The sequence below is a fragment of the Trachurus trachurus genome (assembly GCF_905171665.1).
Source record: "Trachurus trachurus genome assembly, chromosome: 14".
NCBI lineage: Eukaryota > Metazoa > Chordata > Actinopteri > Carangiformes > Carangidae > Trachurus > Trachurus trachurus.
In genome coordinates, this window is record NC_139903.1 from 3,816,759 (window position 1) to 3,843,446 (window position 26,688).

At 42.2% G+C, this 26,688-nt stretch overlaps 1 protein-coding gene across 2 annotated transcripts; it reads right to left on the reverse strand.

Annotated features, from left to right (window-relative positions):
- Positions 1-1,952: 1,952 nt before the first annotated feature.
- Positions 1,953-26,582, reverse strand: LOC310996914 (RAC-beta serine/threonine-protein kinase-like). Of its 2 annotated transcripts, none has more exons than XM_083986450.1 (14): positions 26,469-26,582; positions 24,183-24,345; positions 23,863-23,991; positions 23,051-23,162; positions 22,715-22,865; positions 17,165-17,296; positions 15,038-15,103; positions 12,925-12,993; positions 12,658-12,780; positions 9,145-9,273; positions 7,195-7,409; positions 6,648-6,735; positions 4,625-4,727; positions 1,953-4,505 (listed from the first exon to the last, which is right to left on the reverse strand). In XM_083986450.1, exons 2-14 carry the CDS (start codon positions 24,226-24,228, stop codon positions 4,426-4,428), a joined length of 1,443 nt encoding a protein of 480 aa, XP_083842576.1. In that variant the 5' UTR covers positions 24,229-24,345; positions 26,469-26,582; the 3' UTR covers positions 1,953-4,425. The 2 variants fall into 2 exon arrangements, with proteins under 2 accessions (XP_083842576.1, XP_083842575.1); XM_083986449.1 differs by having other exon boundaries at positions 26,458-26,570.
- Positions 26,583-26,688: the final 106 nt, after the last annotated feature.

Sequence of the window (26,688 nt, forward strand, 5' to 3'; positions counted from 1 at the left end):
ACCCAATTGTCTAAACAATTAAACACAATCAAGATTTATTTTTCTTTTCTACATTTCCTGTAACATGCAGTGCAGCAGAATGCTTCTAAAAAAAAATCCCCACTACAACGCCTCATCCCGAGACTTCCTTTGTTCTCTCATGAGACCTGAACGCATCGTTAGGAGACAGTGGATGTGTGCGGCAGCATGTGAGACGTCGGGTGGAGGCGTGGTCGCTCCCCGGCAGCACATGTTCTCTGCTGGGGCAGCGTTGTGCGCGCGCGTGTCGGTGTGACGTGGGTGTGTGTATGTGTGTGTGTGTGTGTGTAGACAGAGAGAGAGACGCACAGGGTTACCTGGTTACGTAACAGTGTAATTCACACATCCTCTGAATATCACAGCGGTGGAGTGGAGCCTGCGCCTGTGTGTGTGTGGACATTAGTTATTCACATGCCTCCGGTTGTATTATGCACTGGGACTCTGTGTGTATGTGTATGTGTGTAGTTTTAGGCTACACTCAGAGCTCCATATGGCCTGTGATCTGACTTTAGGCTGACAATAAAAATGTGTTTTCTCTTTTACCTAGGATGTAATCTGCTTTATTATGACTGCAGTGCACAATGAGGGCTGTCTAATAAAAAGGGTTTAACATATTACTTACTCTGCTTGTGAGATGTCATCCTCATTGTTGTAACCTGAATTGATTCTCTGTACTTTTGATGTCATGACTGATGGTATTTTCTATGTATATATGACCGACTTGGACTGCATTATTATATTGTTGGGTTTGTCTCTGGTTGTTCACAGGAGGTGCATCTGTGCTTTAAAGGGATAGTTCACCCAAAATTGAAATTTCACTCTTTATCTACTCACCCTCATGTCGACTAACGCCCAAGGGCTGGGGGAAGTTTCAGAGTTATCCGTGGCTTCTCTGAGTTACAGGGGGTCTCGGCGTAGCAGTGCGGTATATAACGGTTGCAAATGGATACCAATTGTCTTCGTAACAAAAAGACACAACAAGAAACATCCAAATACCTCCATGCTGCTCGTATGTAATGTCCGTCTTGTATTGAAGCCCTGAAATGCGAAATTGTCCCGATGAGTGAAATTTCAATTTTGGGTGAACTATCCCTTTAATCTAATGTGAAGCTGCTTAACGAATTTTAATGTTTTTTACCTATATTTTCAACATGGTATAATGGTAGTCCCTCCTAGCCATTGAAATTCGTCTGTCCAATATGTGTTTCACCTGTTAATTACTTATGTAAATGTGATTGACTGAGTACCGTTTCCTGTGTTAAAAAACCCTTGACTTCCTGGTCCAAACACAAACACGAGCCTGAAGAAGCCTTGATGCGAAACACGTTGCTTGATAAATCATAGATCCTCCATACAGTGGACAATAGAAACGCTACACTACCGGCACCTCGACTGTTCGCTCGCTGTGCAGGGGCATTTTTCTAATTTTTGATACATTGATTATATTCACAACATTATGACCACTGATATCAATCCATCCCTCCACTGTCTATACCACTTATCTGTGCTCATATTGTGCGTTGGGGAGGCGCTGGAGACAAATCCAGCTGACATAGGGCGAGCCGGGCACATAAAGCAGCATATTTACATTTAGTCCTTGAAGTTGATGAATAGGAAGCAGCAAAATGGGTAAGTACAAGACAAACCATCCATATTGTGTCATACAAGTGTGTGTCAGGGCTGTTATTACCGTTATTAACAGCTCTGCTCTTTGTTACCTCTGGCTGCTGCTAACATCCGGTAACATCTACCTCATGCTGTCAGGACACAGATAAGTTAAAGGTGTCAGGATGTGCAACTTGAAGGCTGGATTTACAAAACCTTTCTCGACTCATAGCACAGCACTTTATCCCAGCAAGTGCTAGTGGAACAACAGAGCTGCAGCATCGTCCAGAGCATGAAAAATAAGAAAAGAAGTGAGACACCACAGTGTATTAAGACAGTTAAAAAGGTGTATTGGATCATTGTCTTTCAGAATTACATTCATAGACAAGTAGAAATGAACTGTTTTAATAGAATAATGTAACTGAAAAACATACATTTCTTTCAACCATTATGAATTTTCCTTAATTTGAGACCGGGTTCAGGGGGAGAGGGGAAGGACGAAGGGGAAAACAGCAAGTCGAGGAGTAAAACTACGAGATAAACAAGACAAAAAAATAACGGAAATTATTTCAAAACAGCATATGTGGTAGAAGGCTCTGTGAGCAAAGGGAAGTTGAGCAGGATTTCTGCACCGGCTCTTAATTACAAGTGACACAACAGTGTAGCACCAACACAACGTTGGGTGCATTTGCATGTACAGTATAACACCCAGTATTGCAAATCTCAATGGTGTACCCCTAACTGGTTACCATTAGATGTTGTTAATAAAAGACGGGAAGAGAAAAAAGAGAGACAGTCTCGCAAGTCCACATTGCACTCAAACACAAAATCTCACAATGGACCATGTTCATGATATGCACAGCTCGCTGGATGAGTTTTTTCTTTTTTTTTTCTTTCTTTGCTGTCCAATCAAATCTAGTGGTATGCTCAAGTCTGAAAAGCAGCAGTTTGGATGCACCGGAGCATTGGAAGAATAGTAATATTTACAGAGAGATGACAGATAGTGGCCAGGAGAATATTATAATGTATGAGCTGTTAGCAACAGCCTCGAACTTATAAAAAAATCTCCAGCAGGTTAAGTTTAGCAAAGGGAGTTATTATTTGAGGAAAGATGGCTCTCACAGAAAGGCTACATAGGACAAGCTATAACATAGGTATGAGTGTATTAGCTCTGAATGCCAAGAAAAGCACGACATTCCTACTATTAACACGTTTTCTCCAAAAGTGCTATGAAATCAGTTTTGCGCTAGGGCTGGTTATACTTGGACAATTTTCAACAGTAGTGCTGATAAAACACCTGTGCCTTTGATATGGCAATACTTTACTTTGAATTTTGTACATTTGAATATTTTTCAACAAAAAACAAACAAAAAAAAAAGATAGAGAGAAAAGAAAGTTCTCAAATGCTAAATGATGCTGTTGAAACAGAGGAAGCTATACAAAAAAATGTAGAAATTATATGAAATCATTTAAAATTTGGCCAAATGTTGAAAACTATCTGGTCAAAAAAAAGAAAAAAAGAGGTCAACAGGATTATGAATCTGACCAGATATTTGATGACAACTTTTGGTATCCGACAGTCTTTGATATTTGTTATATATAATAAGAACAACAATAACGAGCACTGACATAAATTCAGGAAGCTTTCAGCTACATTATGAACATGGGCCAACTGAAAAACAAAATGAGGTCTGCTTTCAATCATTAAGTGCTTATTGAGTCTCTTAAATCACATGGCTGGTGTGTATTTAGCTGATCGAGAAGATCGAAAATGTGGTTGAATTAAAAAAAAAAGAAAAAAAGAAAAAAGAAACATTGTTTAAATAACATATACACCTTGTGCATTAAGGTATTCCCAATCCCAAGTAATTGCTGTGTCACACTTGACAGATCTGTTATAACAAAGATCACAGTCTGAGAGCAAAGTCATAAACACATGATTTGTTTTCATTGCATACAGTTTAAAAAGGACAGCCTCTCTCTCTGCGACGCTCATGTTTCGCTTTGTTAAAGCTTTTCTCCATGAAGACACTTTGATCATCACGTGTTCTCAATCATCTGTTGTTCCTGATGCACGGCGGGTAAGTGTAGTATATATATATATATAAAATAAAAAAAAAACAGTTTAGATTTGATGCCCACATTTTCTCAAAAAAGAAAAAAAAACAAACAAACAAAAGAAACAAACACACAAAAAAAAATCCACACACACCTTAACAGAACAACACCCAACAAACTGCCACGCGATTTTCTTCCTCCCTCATATACGTCTTATCACCAGTGGTAACAGCTAGTTCTGAAGAAGAGCACTTTGAAACATAATGTAGGAGCTGTATGGCTTCTCATAATAAGACCATAAAAAGGACAACGTTTAAAAAAACGACTGGTGGTTGTACAGTCTGAAAAAAGCAGCAGCAGCTGTTTATAGGCCATCTGAAAGGTGCTACAGACAGTCCTGATTGCGTTGTTGTTGTTGTTGTTGAGTTGTGCTGACTATGTGAGGTACTGAAGTCCAGTCTGATACAGTACAGCCAGTGCGGCCGGGCTTTGTCTGTAGTGTGGATGGAGGGGATGTCTATAGAGAAATATGGCCACCAGCTGAGGCACTTGGATCCTGCAAGGACCAAAAACCACTTTATAGATGGAGGTTCTCGTCCTTGTATAGTCGTAATGGATGATGCCAAGGTGTTCATGCCTCATGTGTTTTTTTTGTATATGATTGTGTTTGTGTTTTTTTTTCTTTGTGTGTGTGTCTGTGTGTATGTGTATGTGTGTGTGTGTGCATGTGTGTGTGAGATGCTATCACTCTCTTATGCTAGCGGAGTAGGAGAACTGGGGGAAATGTGCTTGCTGGCCAGAATCGTCACAGTCCAGATTGTTATCTGTAAAGAACAAGACAGCAGACAGCAAGTCAGCGTTTTCACGACCGAGAACCTGAGTGTGGATGATGATGATGATGATGATGGTGGTGGTGGTGGTGGTGGTGGTGGAGGACACTTACACTTGTCTGGTGGAGTGAGAGTGATGGTCTGTGCTGTGAACTCTTCATCAAAGTACCGGGTGTCTGTCTCTGATGTCACTTGTGGTCTGAAGAGAGGTGTGAGCTGAGGGAGAAAGAGAGGATTGGTTGAAGTGGAGAACATAACTCAATGCCTACAAATCCCTTCATATGTGTGCAAAGGCAGGAAGGAGTTACCAAAACAAACAAAAACCCATGATTCAATGGGCCTAGGGGCTGAATTTATAAAGACCCAAGAGGTTCACTGTGCTGTCAGTATCAGTGCATTTACATGACACTTTAGAAAACCGAATTATTGCCTTAATTCGACTACAACTGAACAACATTAGTCCGACTAATATCTATATAAGACACCCAGATAATGCGATTGGAATTCGACTTTCTCCGGCATGTATACGCCTTAATCGGAGATTAACTGGACAATGCATGTGCCCATGCTCCACACCCCCCACACTGGCGTAAAGACCCCGGAACAAAAACATCCAAGAAAGCCGGTCGCAGAAGCTGTTGTTGTAGCGTTACAGCGTTCTTGTCTTGTCTGCCTCTTGAAATCACCACGACCACGAGGGATAGATAGCGTGCACCTTATCTGCACAATAAATAACGCGCACATTACGTATGAGATGAAGTTGTACAAGTTATTATCGTGCTGTTGTTCAAAAATGCCGGTCTGCCGCCTGGCTAACAGGTCAACCGGAAAAGAGGCCGTATTAACGCGCAGAAACGATGCATTACCGCCACCTGGTGTTGAGGAGGAGGAACACGTTCCCGTCAGTTATTCGATTTTCTCAGTTGCATGTAAACTGGGGCAAGGACAGAAGTCCGATTAGACGCCAAAATCGAATTTGGTGCATAGCTCGAATAAGCTCTGCATGTAAACGTACTGAATGTTAAAGAGGAACTATGCAAGTCTGGTCACCTTTTCTCTGTTTTGGACGTTTTTTTCTCTACGGAGCTCCCCCGACAGTTTCGGAGCACGTTTTTACTGTCATATATAAACTCACAGCTAACCCTCCTCCCTGGCCACGTGCATTTGTTTTTAATGAAGTCGACGAGAAGGCAATCCGTGGAGCGATGTCTACAGAGGCGGGTAATGTTAACAAGAGATTACGGATTACCGGGCGTGTTTCTCACAAAATGAGCTCTGGGACGCCGGATCGGAGCCGCTGATCTTGCAAGGTTGGTTTTCGGCCAAGAGACGCTATAGGTGGAAGGCAGAGAGCCTCCTTTCTCCCAGTAACAAGTCATTCAACCATCACAATTACTCCAAAGCTGTTTAATTAAGGTTCAAATCTTGCATAGTTCCTCTTTAAGATCACAGTGTTGTGCACAGTGCACAGCATGAGCCAGGGAGGTAATGTAGGTGCACATCCAGTTAAGGCATGTGAAATAAGACATTCTTGTATTGCTCTCTACTGAAAGCCGTTCTTGTTTTCTCTTTACAACGTTGCACCATTACTGTTTGTTTAGACGCTGTTGGCTTTGGAAGGCAAGGTGTTCCAATTAGCTATAATCCATGTGTAAACACTCATTTAAAAGCAAATACGTTAGGCTTTTGTTGTCAGAGTGAGAGAGTGTAGGCGTCATTCACTCCCAGGTCAAATGACTCTGCAGTAGTCATGTTGGGTGTTTGCCTGGATCAACAGTCATCTCTATCTACCTGGATCAACAACAGGCTAAATAGAGATGAAACGATGGAAAAACTGTGTCAAAACTCTAGTGACCAAAGTCAAGAAGTTTAGTAGTGTTGTCACATTATTGTGAAATGTGAAAAAAACCAATTGAAACAATCATGGTGCCAACTCATCTATGTCACAGATGGGGACAAAGGACCAGTAGCTGTATGATAATAGTAGTATTAGTAAGAAGAAAGAAGAAGAAACCTACTTTTCCCCACAGATTTTGGAGTAATAAAGTAACAAATTGTTGCAGAAATTAGTGACTTTCTTCGCAGCTGACTGAAAAAGAACAACAACTTATGGAGAACCGATCGATAATGTCGTACCTTCTTCTGCACCACATCCTGCCAGTTGATGGAGATGAAAAACTTGTGAGTCATAACGTCTTTGGCATCGTTGGGCCCTCCGCCTAACCTGTGAGTAACAAAAACAAGATCGTGTAAGAAATCAAGCAGGTATTTCCAAGAGCGACGGACACGCAGAGTTAACATTAGGGCTGGGAGAAAAAATCAATTCACATAAATATCGCGATATCTTTTTGACAATTTTTAAATCAATTATTATTTTTTTTTTTGGGGGGGGGGGGGGGGGGGGTTAAATATTGTGCAATGTGCATTTGTTAGCCTTTTTTACATACAGAGTGTACAGGTTTAAGTTCACTTTATAATGGAGTATGTTCATTTATAGGCTCCTACAGTATTTGTGTGCAGATAAATGTTAAAAATGCTAAAGACCAAAAATAGAGAGAATCGGCAATATTGTAGAATCGCAATTTAAATCGAATCGCCATCCAAAAAAATCGTAGAAGAATCGAATCGGGAGAAAAGCATATCGTCCCAGCCCTAGTTAAGATGAGTGTGGTCAAACTGACACCTCTGTTTGGGATCCTTCTTGAGCAGGCCTGCCAGCAGGGACTTGGCCTCAGGAGACAGGTTCCTGGGGAAGCGGATCTCCTCCATGAGGATGAGCTCAAACAAACGCTCGTGGTCCTGGTTGTAGAAAGGCAGACGGCCGCACATCATCTCATACATCACCACGCCCAGACCCCACCAGTCGACGGCCCGGCCGTAGTCGTTGTCTTCAAGGACCTGAGGGGGAAAACAAGACATTTGTTTACTTAAAGCAGAAGTAAGCGATCCGGTGGTTTTGGCTAACTTCTTGTCAGCAGATGGAGTTAGCAGTCCCCGCCCTCGTCCCTACGTCACCACATTCAGGCGCATCCCTTGGCTGCACACACAGAGAGGACTGCCCCTTTATGCCGTTCTCTCTCCTCATTGGATAAAGGTTGTAGGATACAAGGAAAGTTTTCTCCTCGGCTTACAGCAGAGCAGAGTGACTGACAGACCCGTGTTTCAGACCAAACACTCTATAGAAGTGATTGCTGTCGGAAGATATAACTATTTAAGACTTATATTAACACAAATATTCCGCTTACTTCTGCTTTAAGAGGTATAATATGTAGGAATTCCCCCCATCTAGCGGTGCGGTTGCATATCTGAACGTATTCTTGATGTTGCATTCACGTGAAATGGGGCAGACGTCAGACAGACAACAGACGCTGCATGTAACAGGATAAACAAGCGTCTATGTAAACAAGTGGTCCGCCAGCACGAGGCAAAACAATACAGGCCTGACAATATGTTGTCATGGTGATGTGGTATTGTTTTACCGTCTTTCTCTGGTGGAGTAAAATGACATCCGGTTGGTTTGCCGACGGCCGTCTGCCTGACTGCACCTGAATGCAACACCAGTGCCTCCGTCCTTCCTCACACTACACAGTGGTGACAGTTTTAACAGGCCGAGCCGACAGCGCTGCTGAGTTTCCGTGGTTACCTACGGTCACGCTGTCACTCAACGTAAAAAAATGGCGATGCAACATGGCCGCCTCGGTTCGGTGCGTCGCCCACTTATGTATTTGTAACGACTTGTAACAACTCATTCTAAGGAACCAGAAAGCTTTCATTTGTATGTGGGTGTGATTCCACTTCAGTGTAATACCTATTTATGAAAGACATATTTGATTTTTGCTAATAAAAAGCCAAATAAGTTACACACTGGGGCTTTAATGACAACAGTGGCAGTAGAGAAGTCACTACATTGCACATTTCTCACACCTAAACCTATATTTTTTTGTGTGTTGTATAGTTTCATGATGACTTCCTGAGATGAAATTGATCTTTGGTCTGAAGTATATCAGAATAAAGAATCAGACAATTTGCTGTTATTCTTCAGTGCCACACAGGGGCCTTAGTGATTAGGTCCAACACAGGTTTTTTAATAGATAACAAGTAACAAGCAGCACGAGGCAAAAATAGCCTGCTCAACATCACCCACATGGAACAAGGGGGAGGGCCAATGAATAACTCACCACCTGTTACTGTAAGTACCTGTTTTTAACAATCACAGGGAGGGAAGGGGGAGGATTACTTCCATGCAGAACCAGTTTAAACATGAAAAAAATACCCAATGATGTAATGAGAGCATGTGCAGTTCTTCGAAATGTCCAGAAGAGGTCACTAAACATCTGCAGGAAAAAAAACAAGTGTCCACTACTCTCAAGAAAGATGAAGGGGAAAAAAAGGGAAGGAAACAGATGACCCCTCTGTTGCAAGCAAGTCTAAATCTAGAAAAATGTTATCTTTGCTTCTTACAAGTTGATGAGAGCGTGCGAGCGATGCAGCAGAGGTCACGTGATGGGCTCTGGCTGCCGAAGAAAAACCTTCAGTGGCAGGCCACACTTCTGAACCTTTGTGTTTCGGGCACCGTGTTAAAAGAAGAAGAGGCAAGATGTGACACGTTACCAGCTCATTTTCAGCATCTTACCTCAGGTGCGAGATATTCAGGAGTTCCACAGAAGGTTTTCATGGTGGCGTCCGGAGTAATTCCCTCCTTACAAAGACCAAAATCAGTGATTTTGATGTGGCCGTCTTTGTCCAGCATCAGATTCTCCAGCTGCAACAGAATGAAATAAAACACTCATCAAATCTGATTCTCATGATCATAAATATCATTCAGGGAATTGAATTTAGCTTTAATCAGGGGAACATAATAGATCCTTTGATTTTACACTTTTACATTCTAACTCAGGTTAGTTATATTGATAACTACTTTTACTACAGGGTCTCTGCAGGTTTCACCGGCTCAAATGTAAGACTTTTTAAGACCATTATGGATGAAATTTAAGACCTATATCATGACAAATAAAAAAACAATACAAAAGAAATGTGGAGTCACAAAATTAGAAATTGATTGCAATATATAAGTTGCGTGTTAGGCTTGTTTGTAGTTGAAAATACATTCAATAAAGCACAATGAAGTGTCGCAGGAGCATTTTATTGAGCATTTACGGTAGCGAGGGCTCTACCATAACATTTTTCCCAAGGAGCACGCCTAAAGTAAACTATTTGGGGGCACAAAAAGAAATTGGGGAGCGAGTTTTAACATTGGAGAACAGTAAAAACACCAACACTTCACCTTTGGCCTGAAATGTGATAACTTCTAATGTGACCCAGAATAGACAAACATGGAAATATTTCAACTTGTTTAATCAACAGACACGAGCTACAACCTGTTCTGTATTATGACCAACACAATATTTGACACATGAAGTAAATAAATTGGCCTTTGGTCACCCCTATATATTATGGTATTAAACTACATCTTTTTATTTAACTAGGCTAGTTAAAGCAGAAGTGAGTGATCCGGTCGTTTTCGCTAATGCTGCGTTCCAGGCAGGCTTTTGAAATCGTAAATTACAGCTTCAAGTCACAACTTACGACTTTGTAGCGTTCCAGGCAACCCACTCGTGTTTTTCCGACCTGTTTTACCGGTGAAAGTCACTATAACGGCCACTCGTAACTTCCGACCGGTGAAGTCGTACCAGATCGAACTGGTACGACTTCACGGTCGGAAAAATACGAGTTTCCTTGAACGCACCATAACAGTCCTCGTCCCTACGTCACCACATTCACGGCGTCCCTTGGCTGCACACACAGCCCTGCATGCCGTTCTCTCTCCTCATTGGATAAAAACTGTAGGATACGATAAATGTTTTCTCCTCGGCTCAGAGCAGAGCAGAGGGACTGAGAGACCCGTGTTTCAGTCCAAACACTCTATGTAAGTGATTGCTGTCGGAAGATATAACTATTTAAGACTTATATTAACACAAATATATCACTTACTTCTGCTTTAAATCACAGTAGCATATACTGATTTGTTGAACTTACAGGCTTGTTACTAGTATAAGTAAGTATGTATTAATTATCATGATAATCAGCCTGATGTAAATAAAACTCAACCTGATGACCACCAAACACGATGAAATAGACGAAGACGCGATGGTCCCGTCGCAAATTCGCGGCTAATCGCGTCTTTGCATTATGGCCTTTCACACCGCGGACGTAACGAATAAACGACACGTGACGGTGTGTTCGCGAAAGCGAAAATTCGGTGTTAAGGAACAACATAGAACAGGACCAGTGTGGAGTTGTTTCCACTTTTCACCAACAGCTCCACTCTCCCTTACTTACACGTAACTGTTATTGGTGCGTTGAGGCCAGAGAACTGTGGGATTTGTAGTTTTTGAACGATCGCAGGTTGTGATCTTTCTTTTTTGTGATTTTCTCAGTTCGCACATGTATTTTTTTTTAGGGGCAAATGCGAGTGAAATGCTCGCCCATGGTGGGCATAAGAAAATTTAAGACCTGTCTAAAATGATTGAAGACTTGAACACAATAATTCAACAAATTTAAGACATTTTAAGGCCTAAAATTTTGATTTTCAAATTTTAGACTTTAAGACCCCATGGATACCCTGTACTAATGTTGTTATAGACCAACAGTGCTTCTACTTGAGTACAGACTACTCCGCCCACGAGGGATGTCATGAGACCTCACACTCCGGTACCAAGTTCATGTCAAAATGAGATGGTACTTGTTGTTCTGCAGTATCAGAGGTACTGTGTGTATTAACCCAACAAGCAACATCAGACTTGAAGAGAAGAAGGCGGCGAGCACGGTTAATAATAACAAAAACACCACTCAAAGTTGTAGCATCAAGTGAGAGTGCAGTAACTGGTTTGCCACTCCTTAAGAATGACTTAATGAACCCCCAAGGGGAAATTCATGATTCATTCATACATAGCTAACATACCACCAGCTCATAAAGTGAGCTTGGTGCTCACAATGTTAGTGCACTACTGTCACCACTATTCACCTGTCATCTGTCAGAATGTAACACTTACTTGGTAAATGAATGTCTCAGTCAACATATTAGGAGGTGTACTGACTATCAGATGTCTGCTGTCGTGACATCCCTACTACTACCCACCACTACCAACATGGTAACAAGCAAGCACAGTCATTGTGAAGTATCCAATGACGAGAAAGAGACATGTTGTTGGCTTCGTGGTTTGCCAACAATGTTATGAAACAGGGATGTTGTGATTGTTGAGTGTAAACTAATACAAAGCAATCAGGACATGGCTGCGATTTTCTGTTCATTCACAGAAACAATCCTGAGCCGAACTGGTGAGTCATTAGAAATACCGATACTGACGAGAAGCCACAGCAGCTCAGTTCTGCTACAGGCCAGACAAACAAAACCTGAGGTTCATTCTTCTTCACTTTTTGCTCTAGTCTCTATCGATTGGATTTTTAATGGATATTTACACAAAGTCCAATGTAAAGACGATTTACAAGATCTGGGGAGAGAATAAAAGTCACTTTTTAAAATCTAATAGAGGACTTCTGTACAGCAGTGCATGCTGATTTTAATGAAATGTTACCAGCTTCTCATATTAGCCGCTGTGGAGTTATTTTTCACAGGATAAAATGACAAACGTCACTAGCGATACGTTGTGTGTACTGTCACTAATTCTGTGAGTAACTTGATGACAAACCTAAATTAAACTTGGCTGCTGTCCGTCTGTGTGTGTGTGTGCTCTCAGGACACCACTGTTAGCACTGGTCAAAGATAGTTTGAGAGCTTCACTCTAACATCCCTGCAGAACCAAAAGATTGGACGTCTTTCTTCAAACAGAGTGAGGCATCTTCTTTTTAGTGGATTGCGTCATGTGACAGTCAGGTGTGGCATTCTCCAAATTGAATTCCTATAAATGATTTAAGCTCACGTACTTCACATTTCTGGGCCGTGACCTTCAGTTGTTTGAGAGTTGTAATAGTCTCTAGCTGTTATTATACACACACACCTACGTCACTGGTCTCCTTTGTCATGAAAACACAGGTATCACATTGGACTCAGCTTTAGTAGAGACCCAATAATACCCTGTGAATATAATATTACACATAGATTCACTACTTATGAATGAGTATTCACCTTCAGATCACGGTAAACGACATCATTTGAATGCAGATATTCGAGCGCCGACACAATCTCGGCACCATAGAAGCGAGCCCGGTCTTCTGTGAACACTCGTTCCCGTGACAGGTGGAAGAAGAGCTGGAAGAGGCGAGAGCAGGTGGTGAGGCATTTGCCGGTTAGAAAAAAAAAACCTCTATGTGCGCAGCAAGCTGTTGACACCAAATGACATTAGTGTATCTCCACGTGACTGGGATGTGTGTGTGTGTGTATGCAGAGTCTCACCTCGCCTCCGTTGGCGTATTCCATTACAAAACAGAGTCGATCGTGGGTTTGGAAGGCATATTTCAGTGTCTGCAAGGAAGAAAATGAAGATGTTAGGTAAAACAGATGGTGAATCAGTACTGCACGTGTTACACTGCCCCCAGTCCAACTCATTACCATCACATGTAGGGAAATAGAATTACAAAAAAGCCCACGATCAAATGTGACAAACATTTTAATTATTTCAAAGCACAAGGAGTTGTTTTGAACATATTTGCTAACTGGTGGATATATTCCTGTTCGTTAAAGGGATAGTTCAACATTTTTGGCAAATAGGCCCATTGCCATAATCCCCAGGGTTTTTCCTGGCCAAAACTTCGGCTGAGGCGGCAGCGGGGGGGGGGGGGGGGGGGGGGGTAGTAGAATATTTGCTACTACCACCAAGATCTATATATATATATATAGCCGTGGTATAATGAGCATATACCACGGCCTGTCGTGATATATTGCTTAAATATTGCGGAGAGTTGTGCGTACGCACAGCTTGATCAGTGTTTCCCACTGACAGAAGAAAAAAAAACAGTGTGTTTACGTGCGGTGCGCCCACACGCGAGAGAGGCGGCAGGTTGAGAGGCTGACTGGCGGAGATGAGAGTTTGTGAAACGCTAGCATGGTTATTAAAAATTTGGGACCGGCAGTAAATTGGGAGTCGGCTTTTACGGGTACCCGAAGTCCTGTCACCAAGCTGCAAAGGACACCACCGCGTCTCCTTCTCTCTCTCTTCACGCTCTGCGCTGGTGAGGTGCGTTCACGCTCAGCACAACGTCTGAACGGAGCGGAGCCCCGATGAGCCCCGCCCCCGCGGGCACACAAGCAGCGCGTCAACGTCACCTTGCGGCCCGGCCCGGAGTTTAAATCAAACGCACCCCTTCTGCTGCGGTCGAGTTGAGAACGTCTCTGGTTGAAAACAGCGCCACTGAGCTTTCATTGATTTTCAATCAAGATTCAGGCGCGCGGCCGCCTCAAAATTTATAATGCAGAAAAAACCCTGCATATCGCTGGGGGCGGCACAAAATAAGGTGGAGGCGGCCGCCACGCAATTTTGAACGCAGGAAAAACCCTGATCCCTATAGTCATAGCAGTAGGTTCATTAGCTTTAATTGTCAGTGCAAGCTGTTTTTAGAACGGCGGAGCAGAGCTGTGAGCTGCTCAGAGCTACGCTACGGAGGCTAATGGGATTTCTTGGTTTCCCTCATCAAACTCATCAAATACACAATCCAACAACTCCACAACGCTCTGGTGGACAAGTTGTGACCTGCACATTCACCACGCTATGAGATAATAACACAACGTTACGAGAAGGAGTTGTTTTTGAGGTAAATTCAGAGACAAAAAAAAAACTGTCCCTGAAGGCAACGCACATAAGCGGTTTTGCATGTATTTACCTCTAAAACAACTCTGTCTGGTAACGTTCTGTTATTATCTCATAGCGTGGTGAATGTGCAGGTCACAACTTGTCCACCAGAGCGTTTTGGGGTTGTTGGATTGTGTATTTGATGAGTTTGATGAGGGAAACCAAGAAATCCCATGAGTCTCCGTAGCGTAGCTCTGAGCAGCTCACGGCTCTGCTCTGCCGTTCTAAAAACAGCTTGCACCGACAATTAAAGGTAACGAACCTACTGCTACGACTATAGGGATTATGGCAATGGGCCAAATTGCCAAAAATGTTGAACTATCCCTTTAAATGAGGAACCAACATTTCAGATTTAGAGATAGTTAGTATCTGAGCTGTATGTGGGCTGCTAACATCTAAGAAAATAATGGTAAATTAAATTTTTTTTAAAAATCCATCTCCAGTGACAGAAAAAACTAAAGCGTAATGTTTCATTGATTGAAACCCCTTCAACAGTACTCGTGCTTACATGAATATTGAGGCATTCCTAATAAAGACAATAAGACTCTGTGAGTGTATCTCGGTCTGGATCAAAGTGATGGAAATATATGGCAAAAACAAACTGTATACAAACAATACACTATTCATATTCAGTGGTAAACTCAGTCACAAGGTGCTCGGCGCTGACAGCTTTTGAAACTTGTGCAAGACATACGGTACAAAGAAGTGCAGCACTCTCACCGTGAGGAAGGGATGTCGTGTGTTTTGTAACACTCTGCTCTCTGTAACTGTGTGGGCCACCTCATCCTGTCAACAAAGACATTGTGATCGTGAAGATTAAATACATGCGATATAGTATAAACTGTGACAGGCATCGAGATGGCGACACAGTGGTTTGACACCATATCTGTTTCAATCTGAGATGGAAAGCGTCCGAATGTTCAGGCAGTTGTGGTGCTAGAATGCAGGTGATGTTCACAGCGGTCTCTCACTTTGATCCTGAGTCAGCAACAGCCGAGCAAAGCAACATCGCCCCGGTTATTCTAAGCTGCAGTTTGTTCAATGAAAATTAAAGGGACAACGAGGAGTTTTGGAAAGGGAAGTGTTTTCATACTACATTTACCATGAGCCTCCGCGCGCACACACCGGCACACAGCGGACGTCTTGCCAAGAATGTTTTCATTCATGAAGAATTAAAGTCAGAGGTTGGAAGACAATCACATACCGTCGTAGTTCTGACCATAAACAGAGATTCGGCGGCGTTATTCTCATGACTCACCATGAAACCGAAAGTAAGGAAACGCTGGTCAGCTCAACCAGCATCTCCGCCACCACTAATAATAACAAAATAACGATAGAGACAAAACGATATATTTATCGAAAATGGGCCCATTAACAAGTGGTAACGTAGATTCATCCACATTAATATGAGACTTTTTTATTGTCACGGAATTTTTCGTTCTGCCGATGGAGAAACTCCTCGTTGTCCCTTTAAGATATGATAATTATATTTATTTTGTTTGATAAACTCCTACCGTAATTTTCTGACTATTGAGCGCACCTGTATATAAGCGGCAGGTTTTCATGTTGTATATTTACACAGAAAGACAGTAGAGAACTATGCAAGTCCGCTCGCCTTTCCGCTGTTTTGGTTACGCTCCTCTCGCCCATGTGCATTTGTTTACAACGAAGCCGGCGAAAAATCAATAAATATAGCGGTGGATAACATTACATAACATATACGATGTTACGGCGTGTGTGTTTGTGTAGTCTTAACCGTCATGAACAATAAATTACAGATTACAGAGCACGTTTGTGTTGCATTTCAAAGGAGGCAGAACAATTTGTGTTGCGGTGTGCAGAGACGAGAGCTGGGACACCGGGGCGGCTTATAGTCCGAAAATTACGGTACTTTGTTTGTTAGAAGCTCTGTTTTAAGTTCAGAGTGAACACATGCAGTGTCTGGAACAGCAAAAAAAATTTAACAGGTTTATGTCAATATCCATCTACTGCTTGTTATTACTTGTCACTTTCTTGTAAACTGCTCTGTCCCGGTCCAGAGTGACTCAGTTCTTCCAGGGATCTGATTGGTGTGTTGGAAGGCTTCAAACTGATCCTCTTACCTTTACCTGTCCTGAAGCAGTTTAGTAGTTCAGCACGGTGATTAAACATGAAGTTACCTCGCTAACCGCAGATCCTGCACACTGCCTGCTTTGTGTGTTGTTTTGTGCATCTATGCAAATTTACTGTGTGTGTTGACTTGGTGTCAGATCAGTGATTCTCAAGACCGGTTTATTCAGAGTTCCACCTCGTGCCGCAGCCTGCAGCTCAGCACCGACTCATCATCATCATTTGATTTTTATTACAATAACAATTACAGTTAATACTCAAATGAATTACAATAAATCTAATTCATGACATTTATGGTAGATGAGCTGCCAGACAAATGAATTTCCTTCGGGGATTTATGCAGTAGGTCTTATCTCATCTTATCTTAATAATAATTTTCCTGAAATGCTTACTTGCCAATCAGCAGAACGTTTTATATCAATTATAACCTGCACAATGTAAACATCTATTTTTGTGATGTAAATTGTAGCTTCTGATTAATTTCTGGCCATAGAAATTAATTACTTGGAGCATTGATTGACATGATAATTTGGGGAATGTTATATCACAATACTTATCATTGAAGTACTAAGTAAGAATCCAGTGTAAAGTCCTGTTCAGTCGAGTCTTTTGTTGCACTTAATGATCGAAATCAGGTTGGGAATTTAAGAAACACATGACAATGTTTTGAAGTTAAGTTAATGAAAACCAGTGTGTGTTCTCATGGTAACTCGTGGTCATAGTAACAAGCTTACTCACCTTGGCTATAATGACTTCTTTGCGAAGTATTTTCATGGCATAATGTACTCCTGTGGACTTCTCCTTGACCAGGATCACCTTCCCGAATGTGCCCTTGCCAAGCAGCTTGAGGTACTCAAAGTCACTCATATTCTGTAAAAAAAAAAAAAAAGAAAAAAGTACGAAGTGGGTGTGTGAGAATTCATTAGTAATGTGGATTTTAAGTATTTTAAGTGCTCATCTCGACAAATACAAGTCAACAGAATAGTACATTTTCAGAGAGAGATGGGTTTTCCTCGTCAGAATGCTGTGCTTCTTGTTGTTGCTTGGATTTTGTTCTTTTAGGACTAATGTTTTTCTAATATTTTCAAAACTTGAAATGTCCAAAAGTGAGAGTCGTGCCAGCGAAACGAGATCCAGCCGAGAGCCGCGTATATCCATATAATGCGAGTACACGGGGCAGTACAATGCAGCCTCTAAATACAGGGATGCAAACGGGTCAGGACCAAAAAAGAGAGGAATTGTCGTGGGGGGGGGGGGGCTCACCATTAACAATATCACAGAAAAGTCTATTTCCAGTAGTTCAACCCCAACCAAGTATTGAGTGCATATAGATGGACAGTTTTCAGAAGGCCAACATTTCTATATTAAAAATGCTTTAAAAAAATAAAAACCATTGCAATATTTCAATTTTGGAGATACTGATTTTTAGGTCTTCACTGAATGTTAGTCATAATTATTACTATTAAAATAAACTGAAGAAATAAAGACATGGGATTTAACATCCCATTCAGTGTGTAATGGACATATAGGCCGATATAATGTGTTAGTTTCACTTTAATTGAACACATTCTACATCGCGGAGGCGACGTCTCTCCTTCACCTCTGAAACGGGGCAGAGCTCCGTGGGAGACACCTGCCTGACACAGCAACGGACATGCACGGGGGGAAAAACGGCGGCGCCGTCGCACCGAATGCACGCGGATACGCGCCGCTTTGGGTAACGAGCGCGCACGTCGCGTCTACATTGGAGGTGAATAGGAAGGCTCTGGGACTGATTGACTGTGGACCACCACCAGTCTGATCAGGTCCATCACAGCACAGCAGCTGCAGCTCTGCCCCGCTGTCACATGACGCATATCAGCGCAATCTGTTTACATTAAACCGACATCAGGAGAATAATGAGAATTATGATTAAAAAAATATATATATTTGTTTCGAATTTTGGCCCCTGGATCATGATTTTTTTGGGCGCATTCTTGGTAAAAAAAAAAAAAAAATCCTCTAAAAAAAAAGACAGTTGGGATGCATAATGTGTCTCATAACAGTATACTGTGCGTCACGTTATCGCCCCCCCCCCCCCCCCCCCCCCGTACTGAGCTGGCCGGTACTGGGTAGGCTATAGCGTCCTGCTGATCACCGCGCTGAGGCACCGGCCGGTCTGAGCTGCGTTCATGTGCCGACTTTAAAACTCTCCAGTCAGTGACCTGGTGGCGGCTGTTTTGGTCGTCAGCATTTTATCCACGCAGCGACCGTCCACGGCTTAGTGGTGTTTTATTCTAGGGGTCGGTGGTGTTTTATTCTAGGGGTCGGTGGCGGCTGTGAGACAGCAGCGGCTCCACGGTGAGGGGGGGGGGGGGGCAGCTTCTGCTCACCTGACTCTGTGCAGCTTCTTCATTAAATCCAAACAGTCCGACACAGCGACGCACTGCTCCTCTTTGGCCTCAGTGTCTCGGACTTCCAGAGCAGCTACAGCGCAGCGTTGTGACCTCAACCATGGTTGGTGAGAGCAGAAATGTTGTTGTAGGCCTGTGCATATTATCATTTGTCCAGGTCATAGTATTTCAAAGGAGGTTAAATCGAAAGCAACTGGACTTATACTGAGTCTCCACACCAGATAGTTGGACCAGTCCCAGCCTGGTCAGATGCTACATGAACTGATGAAGCCTCTTGGATGAGAGGTGAAACGTCTTCCTAGACTTTTTTTTCAAAGGAGGTTAAATCGAAAGCAACTGGACTTAGTTATAATAAGTAAATAACTAAGTCCAGTTGCTTTCGATTTAACCTCCTTTGAAAAAAGAAAAAAAAAATTGTTGTAGTGAAAATAGGCGGGCTCGTGAATTTTTTTTTGAAACGAGTGAAAACGAGCGCTAATTCGCTTATCTCGCGTATCTCGTGTTTGGTTGCGCGTAAAAGCTCGCGCGAAAAAAAAGCGTTCCTCGTGTTTGAGACCAAACACGATGAAATAGACGAAGACGCGAAGGTCCCGTCGCCATAAAAGAATCGGGTGTATTGCGTCGCAAAAAAAAAAAGTCGCGTCTACCGCGTCTCGCGCCTAATCGCGTCTTTGCGTCACGGCCTTTTACACCGCGGACGTAACGAATAAACGGTGACGGTGTGAACGAACAACATAGAACAGGACCAGACGTGGCGTTGTTTCCTCTTTTCACCGACAGCTCCACTCTCCCTTACTTACACTAACTACTGTTATTGTTGAGGCCAGAGGATTGTGGGATTTGTAGTTTTTGACCAATCGCAGGTTGTGCTCTTTCCTTTTTGTGATTTTCCTGGTTCACACATGTTTTTTTTTTTTTAGGGGCAAATGCGAGCGAAATGCTCGCCCATGGTGGGCATACGAAAATTTAAGAGCTGTCTTATTTAAGTCTTGAACACAATAATTCAACAAATGTAAGACATTTTAAGGCCTAAAAGTGTGTAATGGACATATAGGCCTATATAATGTGCTATAACCAGAGACAACCATGAATGAGTTCGCCTCAGTTTCACGTGATTGTCACTGTCAGCCTGTTAGAAAAACATTTTACTGACCCCAGCTGAGACCCCCCCCCCCAGCTGAGACGCTGAGACCCCCCCCCCCCCCCCCTCCCAAAAACAAAAACTCTTCGGATCTGAACGATTCACACAAGTCACCTAATTGGTCATGAAAAAAGCGAGTTTCGCTTTTCGGCGCGCTGTTTGCATCCCTGTAAATAACACATTATCTGTCGCGAAACTCGTTTATTTCACCAATATTTTGTTATGATAGGCTAGTGCTATTCCCCTCTGAGTCCGGGGTTAGCTGTTATCAACATCCGGGGTCTGTAGGTTGACCTACTGACCTCTGACCTGGATGATGTCATCTCTGAGCGCTGGATCTAATTTCGTCGGAAGGACTCGTAATGACACCAAAAGTTATCTGGGTGAGTAAATGATCGTATTTTATGCTAGAAATAAGGACCAGATTGTAAAAAAAAAAAGAGAATTCCCCTTTAAGTCACCGTCCTGAGACAGTATGTTGTTATCACAGAGGTGTCGATGTGGGACAGTGTCAGTCTTTCATGGCATTTCACGATTATCGGCATGAAAGCAGCAGGACAGTGATCATTCAGGCTGTAATCCTCCTGTTGTCCTTCTGGGTCAAACTGACCCAATCTGTTCCCTTCCTCCATCCTTCCTTCTTTCCACAATCCCTTTTCCCATCCTTCTTTCCTCCCTTCTTCTTCCTTCCTTGAACGAATCTGTTCCCTCCCTCCACCTTTCTTTCCTTCCTTTTTCCCTTCCGTCCGTCCGTCCTTCCTTGAACAAATCTGTTCCCTCCCTTCCTTCCTTCCTTCCCTTCATCTTTAGATTGCCTTTATTGTCATTGAAAAAAAATTCAACGAAATTCACGTTGCTGCTCCGCTGTGGTACCACACAAGACAGAATAAATACAAAACATAAAACCTATAAAAACATCACATGAGATAAGTATAAAAACATATAGAAACATTAGTCCAGAAAAAGGATATTGCATTTTGCCCTGTCCTTACTTCTTCCTTCCTTTTTGACCCAATTGACCCAATCTGTTCCCTCCCTCCATATATCTTTCCTTCCTTTTTCACTTCCTTCTTTCCTCCTATCTTTCCCTTTGTCCTTCCTTCCTTCCTTCCTTGACCCAGGAGGACAACAGGAGGGTTAGGTCTGGCCACATGGTGGCGGCTGTCAGGCAGGTCGGAGCTGTGCTTTTGCAACTGGTTGATGCCGTCTGATCCAAGGGGGTGGATCAGACTACACGCAGGCGTAGCTCACAGTCGGCCATATTTGAACAGGCAAATTGCTCTGACTCTGGCTGCAGTTACAGTGCAGTAGATACGTGATCCAGTCATCTTCACTCAAAAAACGATTCATAACTCTGTGAAAAATAAATCAGTATGTAGCTATTACTTTAACTATTTGCATAATGTTACTTTTACAAAAAAAAGTAAATGATTAAAATGATCAGTGATTTTAAGTATGCTGCATCATAACTGCATAGAAGATCATAAAAAATCAAACCGTTTTGAAATCGGACAAAAACTGAGCAGGTTGTGGTCATTATAGCAGAACATGCAGCTGAGGCTTAATGCTCTGAGGGAGAGAGTTGCCCGTCCCACGATGGCCGCCGTACTGGCTACGCTTTGTCATTGGGCAGCAGCGGTGGGTGAGTCATCTAGTCTTCTTATATATATCTATGGTCTGGTCGGCACAAGCTTTCAAGACTTCACTTGTCCAGGAACGGTATCATCAGCCTTTGTGCTGTTGCTGCTGTTCTGTACAACCCATGTGACCTGAGTGTGGGCAGATAATTCTGGTTTGGCCCTTCGCTGAAGCTGTTGTTGTTTATGTACACACCACCACCGCATCTTATCTCGCCAGAGTCGGATATCCAGATATATCCAGATAGAGGGCGCAGAGGGCCACAGCTGCATCTCTGGGATGTTTTCATGCAGCTAGGTCTCTATTTATTATCATCATGATACAGATGACCACATGGTTGGTGGTTTGCTAATCTGTAGCCTCAAATCGTCCATCTTGTTTACAAGACAGTGGACGCTGGCGAGATAAAAGATGATTGGTGGAGCAGGTTTGTAGCTTCGCTCAGGTACCCGCACTTACTTCTGCTTCCTCTTATTACACTGCAGCCTGTGTCTCCTCCCTGCTGCTTTGTTTGTCACTGTTTGCTGTTTAGGATATCTCCTGTCCTTTTGCAGAGTCACCACCAGTACAATATATTACTCTCTGGGATCTTAACAGACGCAGGGTTAATAAGTGTTGAAGGGCACCAGGCCACTGTGTCTGCATGCATGCATCACTATACTTCCTCATGTTTGGGTGTATCGATTATCCTAATCTCATGACCGCACGCCTTGTCACGTACAAATGGAATTCATCAGGTTGAAACAGGCAATTTAGGGCAAGTTTGTTGGAACGTTTTCTAGAGCAATACCTCACTTTTACAAAATACAAGAGCGTTGGGAGAAAAATTCAAAACTGTTCTTGCGTGAGCTCAACGTCTGGCCAACTCATAATCTCAGTATAACATATGGAAGCTGACAAGAGGAAGCAGTCTGCTCTGCTTCGCTGGCTGCACAGATGAAAAACTCACTACAAAAAAGTATTTCTTTGACAACGTAATGTCATGTTTTAGAGCTAAACTGCTGATTAATGAATTATTAGTACGATAGAAATTCTAGTGACAAAAAAAGTTGAAAAGAAAATCAGACACTAGAGCTCTCAATCTTCTATTTCCCTCCAAAAAAATTATAATCTCACCACTTTGCTGCGGCACTTTGACATCGCCACCTCCATCTCCTCCAAGCTGCTTTCGCTGGGTGACCCAAACACATCCATCGGCTCGTCCTCCTCCTGTTCTCGCATCTTCAGACTATTTGCCACGGACTGGATTGCCCGCATCCACTCCTCCCTGAGAAGTAAAAAAAATAAACCTCAGAAATTGAGGATGCTACTGAACCATTTAGGCATCACATTAAGTGTTTTCATCAATTTAATTTATTTGAATGGGACTGTGAATATTAATGAAAATACAATAAAATTGTCGTAAATATGGCAGATTTAGCTCAGCAGATTATATTTTTTCCCTTTTCTTACCTCTCTTCATTGCTGTCCACATGAAAGGTACGTTCAATGACGGTGGTCCACTGTAGGCAACGGATGACAAATGTGTTGGGCCGAGGTCTTTCTGTCTTCATTAACTGACATTCTGTGAAATACACAACAAAGACGGTAGGATGCTTAAAGGACGCTGCTGAATACTGGAAAAGCATGCAACTCAAAACATCCAACTGATTATTCTACAACATCAAAAAAATACAGTTGATGGTTTCATCTTAGTAACCTTCATCTTAAAGCAGATATCAGTGGAATGTTTTTGTTAATATAAGTCCTAAATAGTCCTATTTTCCGTCAGCAATCACTTACATGAAGTATTTCAGTCTAAACACGAGTCTCTCCGTCACTCTGCTCTGCTGTAACCCAAGGAGAAAATTTTCCTTGTGGGATACAAGTGTTATCCAATGAGGAGAGAGAACGGCATGAAGGGCTGTGTGTGCAGCCAAGGGATGCGCGTGAATGTGGTGACGTAGCACGAGGACCAATTGATGCCTGACAAGGGCGGGGGCTGCTAACTCATGGTGCGTTCAAAGAAACTCGTACTTTGTGTTTTTCCTTCCTGTGAAGTCATACCAGTTCGATCTGGTACGAGTTCACAGGTCGGAAGTTACGAGTGGCCGTTATAGGGAACTTTCACAGACAACAGGATGGTAAAAACACGAGCTACGGGTTACCTGGAACGCTACCAAGTCGTAGTTGTGACTTGAAGCTGTAACTTACGGTTTCAAAAGCCTGCCTTGAACGCAGCATTAGCCGAAACGGCCGTGAAGCTGATATCTGCTTTAACAAACCTGCGACTGAGAAGTTGTTGAGTGGTGGTGACGTCTGGTCGTTCAGGTCGGGCTTCTCCTTGTAGCCGATGAAGGAACCGTCACTCTTGAGGATGAAATACCTGGGCCTCCATGTTTTGATATATTCACCTGAGAGAGAGAGAGAGAGAGAGAGAGAGAGTATGAATTTAAATCAACAGGATCACGACTGACATTTTACTATTAATCCTTCAGATCAATAACAATTCAAGGTATTTACCAAATTGAGCCGTGGTTTACATGTATAACGCTTTAATAAATTCATTATTAAGCCTTTGTGAGCATGGTGACTGCCACCTTACCTCTTTTGTGGAGCCAACCCTCTCTGACTACATTAACTTCATTCATGGTGAGAGATGTGTTTCAAAGAGGACCAGGAACAAGAGGTCGGGGAGGGGAATGGTGGATTTCTCTTTTGGGCCTTTTTTAAGTCTCAGTCACAGTCACAGCAAACCCAAACAGCACCTGAGGAATTAAATGAAGCAGCACAAATTAGACATATTTAGCCTTTTTTCAAATACTTACGATACTAAAAACAGAAACAGTTTGGTGTTTTTTCAAATCTTTTCGGGGTTTCAGCCACATTTTGTGACGCCAAAACTGTATTTTTTTTGGAAACGGGTTCCAGAGTGGGTAAATCTCAAAACGCCACCTTAGTGTTTACGTTGAAACGATGATGTCATGCCGTCTAAATATGAGAATTTTTTAAGTTTTCTCCTGTTATTAACATCTCTAACAAATTTGACGTAAAATGCAATAAAATGTGTAATAACAAATGTATGAACACAATATCAAGACATGCTTTCAAGACTGCTCTGGTTTAAACAAATGATTATCTGCAAAGAAGAACCTATGATTCATATCTCTAGATCACAAATTAAAATATAAGCTCAGTTATAATACTGCAGCCTCAGCAGCTTTAGGTCTACGATTGTCATGTTTCAATGAATTCAATGACCTTTTCTCTACCGCACTGATGGTATGGGTTAAAATCTTTACGACATTATATGGCTCTGAAATGCATTGGCTGTATCATTCTGTGAACATATGTTGTTAATATGACACCAGTGGATGACAAGTTACTAATTTTACCAAGGGGAAATGAAATCAGATGACGCAGTGGCCAGGTTTTAATTAGCCATTAATAATATTCATGTAAGTAAATGTCAGGGAGAACACCTCCACTTAAAGGTCTTAAGGTCAAACACCAAATACTGAACAGAGAAATTACCAACAGGAATAGTAGCATGTGCACAGCAATGGATATAAAACACATTAAGTACCAAATTATTTTAGTTAGTTGAGTTGAAGTTGGATTATTTCTTCGTTTTTTTGTTTTTTTTTAATCAGTAAAGCTGTTTATATCTGCACACGTCACAAGTCTCTTCGGGATAGCTATGGCTCACATTTCTTTCCGGCATAAATAAACCGCATTGTAACGTTACAGCATTAGGAAACCTACTTGTCTAGCATGGGTTCATATTCCTCACACCAATAAACACACTTGACGGTAATGACAAAACAGTGTGAACCACCATAACATGAATTATTTTTGGAGTTATTATTGAACACAAAATGATATTATTATATAAGAAACGCAAAGACAAGGACCTTTGCTGCAGCTTCTGTACACTATGTATCTGTGTGTGTAAGCGTGTACTTTCACCCAGACTGAGTGTGTGTGTATGTGTGTCTGACCATCGAGCAGAGAACAAGGTGCTACATTTACAACCAATAATGCTAACGTTAAATTCACACATGCGGGGCTCAACTAATCTGGAATATATATATAAAACAAAACAAAAACAACCTTCAATTGTCTGTTCTTGTGATTCAATATTTGTTCTTACCGGTCGAATCGCGTTTGTTGACTAGTTAACTTGGAAATAAACTCGCTGTTGTTGTGCTTGGCTGCCGTTCAAAGTTACTCAGCTAATGCTAATGCTAATGCTAACGGCTCTCAAACGCCTAGAGCCGTTAGCATTAGCTTCGTGCTAACGTGCAGTGCAGTGTGATAAGTTAACTTTCAACGACCTGTGAAACGAGTTAGTTATTGTCTTAACCGACATTTGACCAGTAAACCAGTGATTTGTTACGCAAGTGAAAGACCGAAGGCAAAAACAATTACACACAAAGAAAGAAACAAATAAAACATGTCATCTAACTTAGACCTAACTTCGCTAATTAAAGCTTAATATCACGTTTTTTAAATTGGGTTATTTATCGGCTAAAAACACACACACTCGAGTGCTTTCCGTGCGATATTTGTTACAGCAGTGTTACACCACTGTTGTTGTAATGTTGCGAACGAAAGTGCAGCATCTCGCAGAAGTAAGAAATGTTTTGTTTATTATTTTGTAAATTGCTTACATTAGCGATCATATGGCTTCTTGTAGGTTACTGGTGTTAGCCCTGCTGCTGCTGCTGCTGCTGCTGATAGCGAGGCAATCACACAACACAACACTATTCTTATATCAGCTGTGATTTACAGGCCTCCTCCTCCCCTCTCTCTCGGCTAATCGCGTACAACGATATACTTTTACACTTAAAATGATACAATAACAAGCTTCAACACACATTTCACTGACTTTATCCCACGTTGCTCTCGGTTCAGTGCAGGTTTTGACAAGCTAGATCCAGAGCAGGCCATCCGCCCAGGAAAACACCATGGACTCTTCTTCCTCTCGGCCTCGCGGCGGTGGTGGCTGCTCGCTGAACGCACACAGCGCCGCCTGCAGGTAAAAAACACGCAAGTGCTGCTACTACTACTACTACTAGTCCTACAGTTGTGGCCAAAAAGTGTCAGTG

Excerpts from the sequence above, each read along its gene's own strand:
- LOC310996914 (XM_083986450.1), bottom strand. The coding sequence starts at position 24,228 with ATGAATGAAGTTAATGTAGTCAGAGAGGGTTGGCTCCACAAAAGAG. Across the intron at positions 6,736-7,194 it reads AAGAAGGATCCCAAACAGAG|GTTAGGCGGAGGGCCCAACG; the intron begins GTGTCAGTTTGA and ends TGTTACTCACAG. Across the intron at positions 4,728-6,647 it reads AGGATGTGGTGCAGAAGAAG|CTCACACCTCTCTTCAGACC; the intron begins GTACGACATTAT and ends TTTCTCCCTCAG.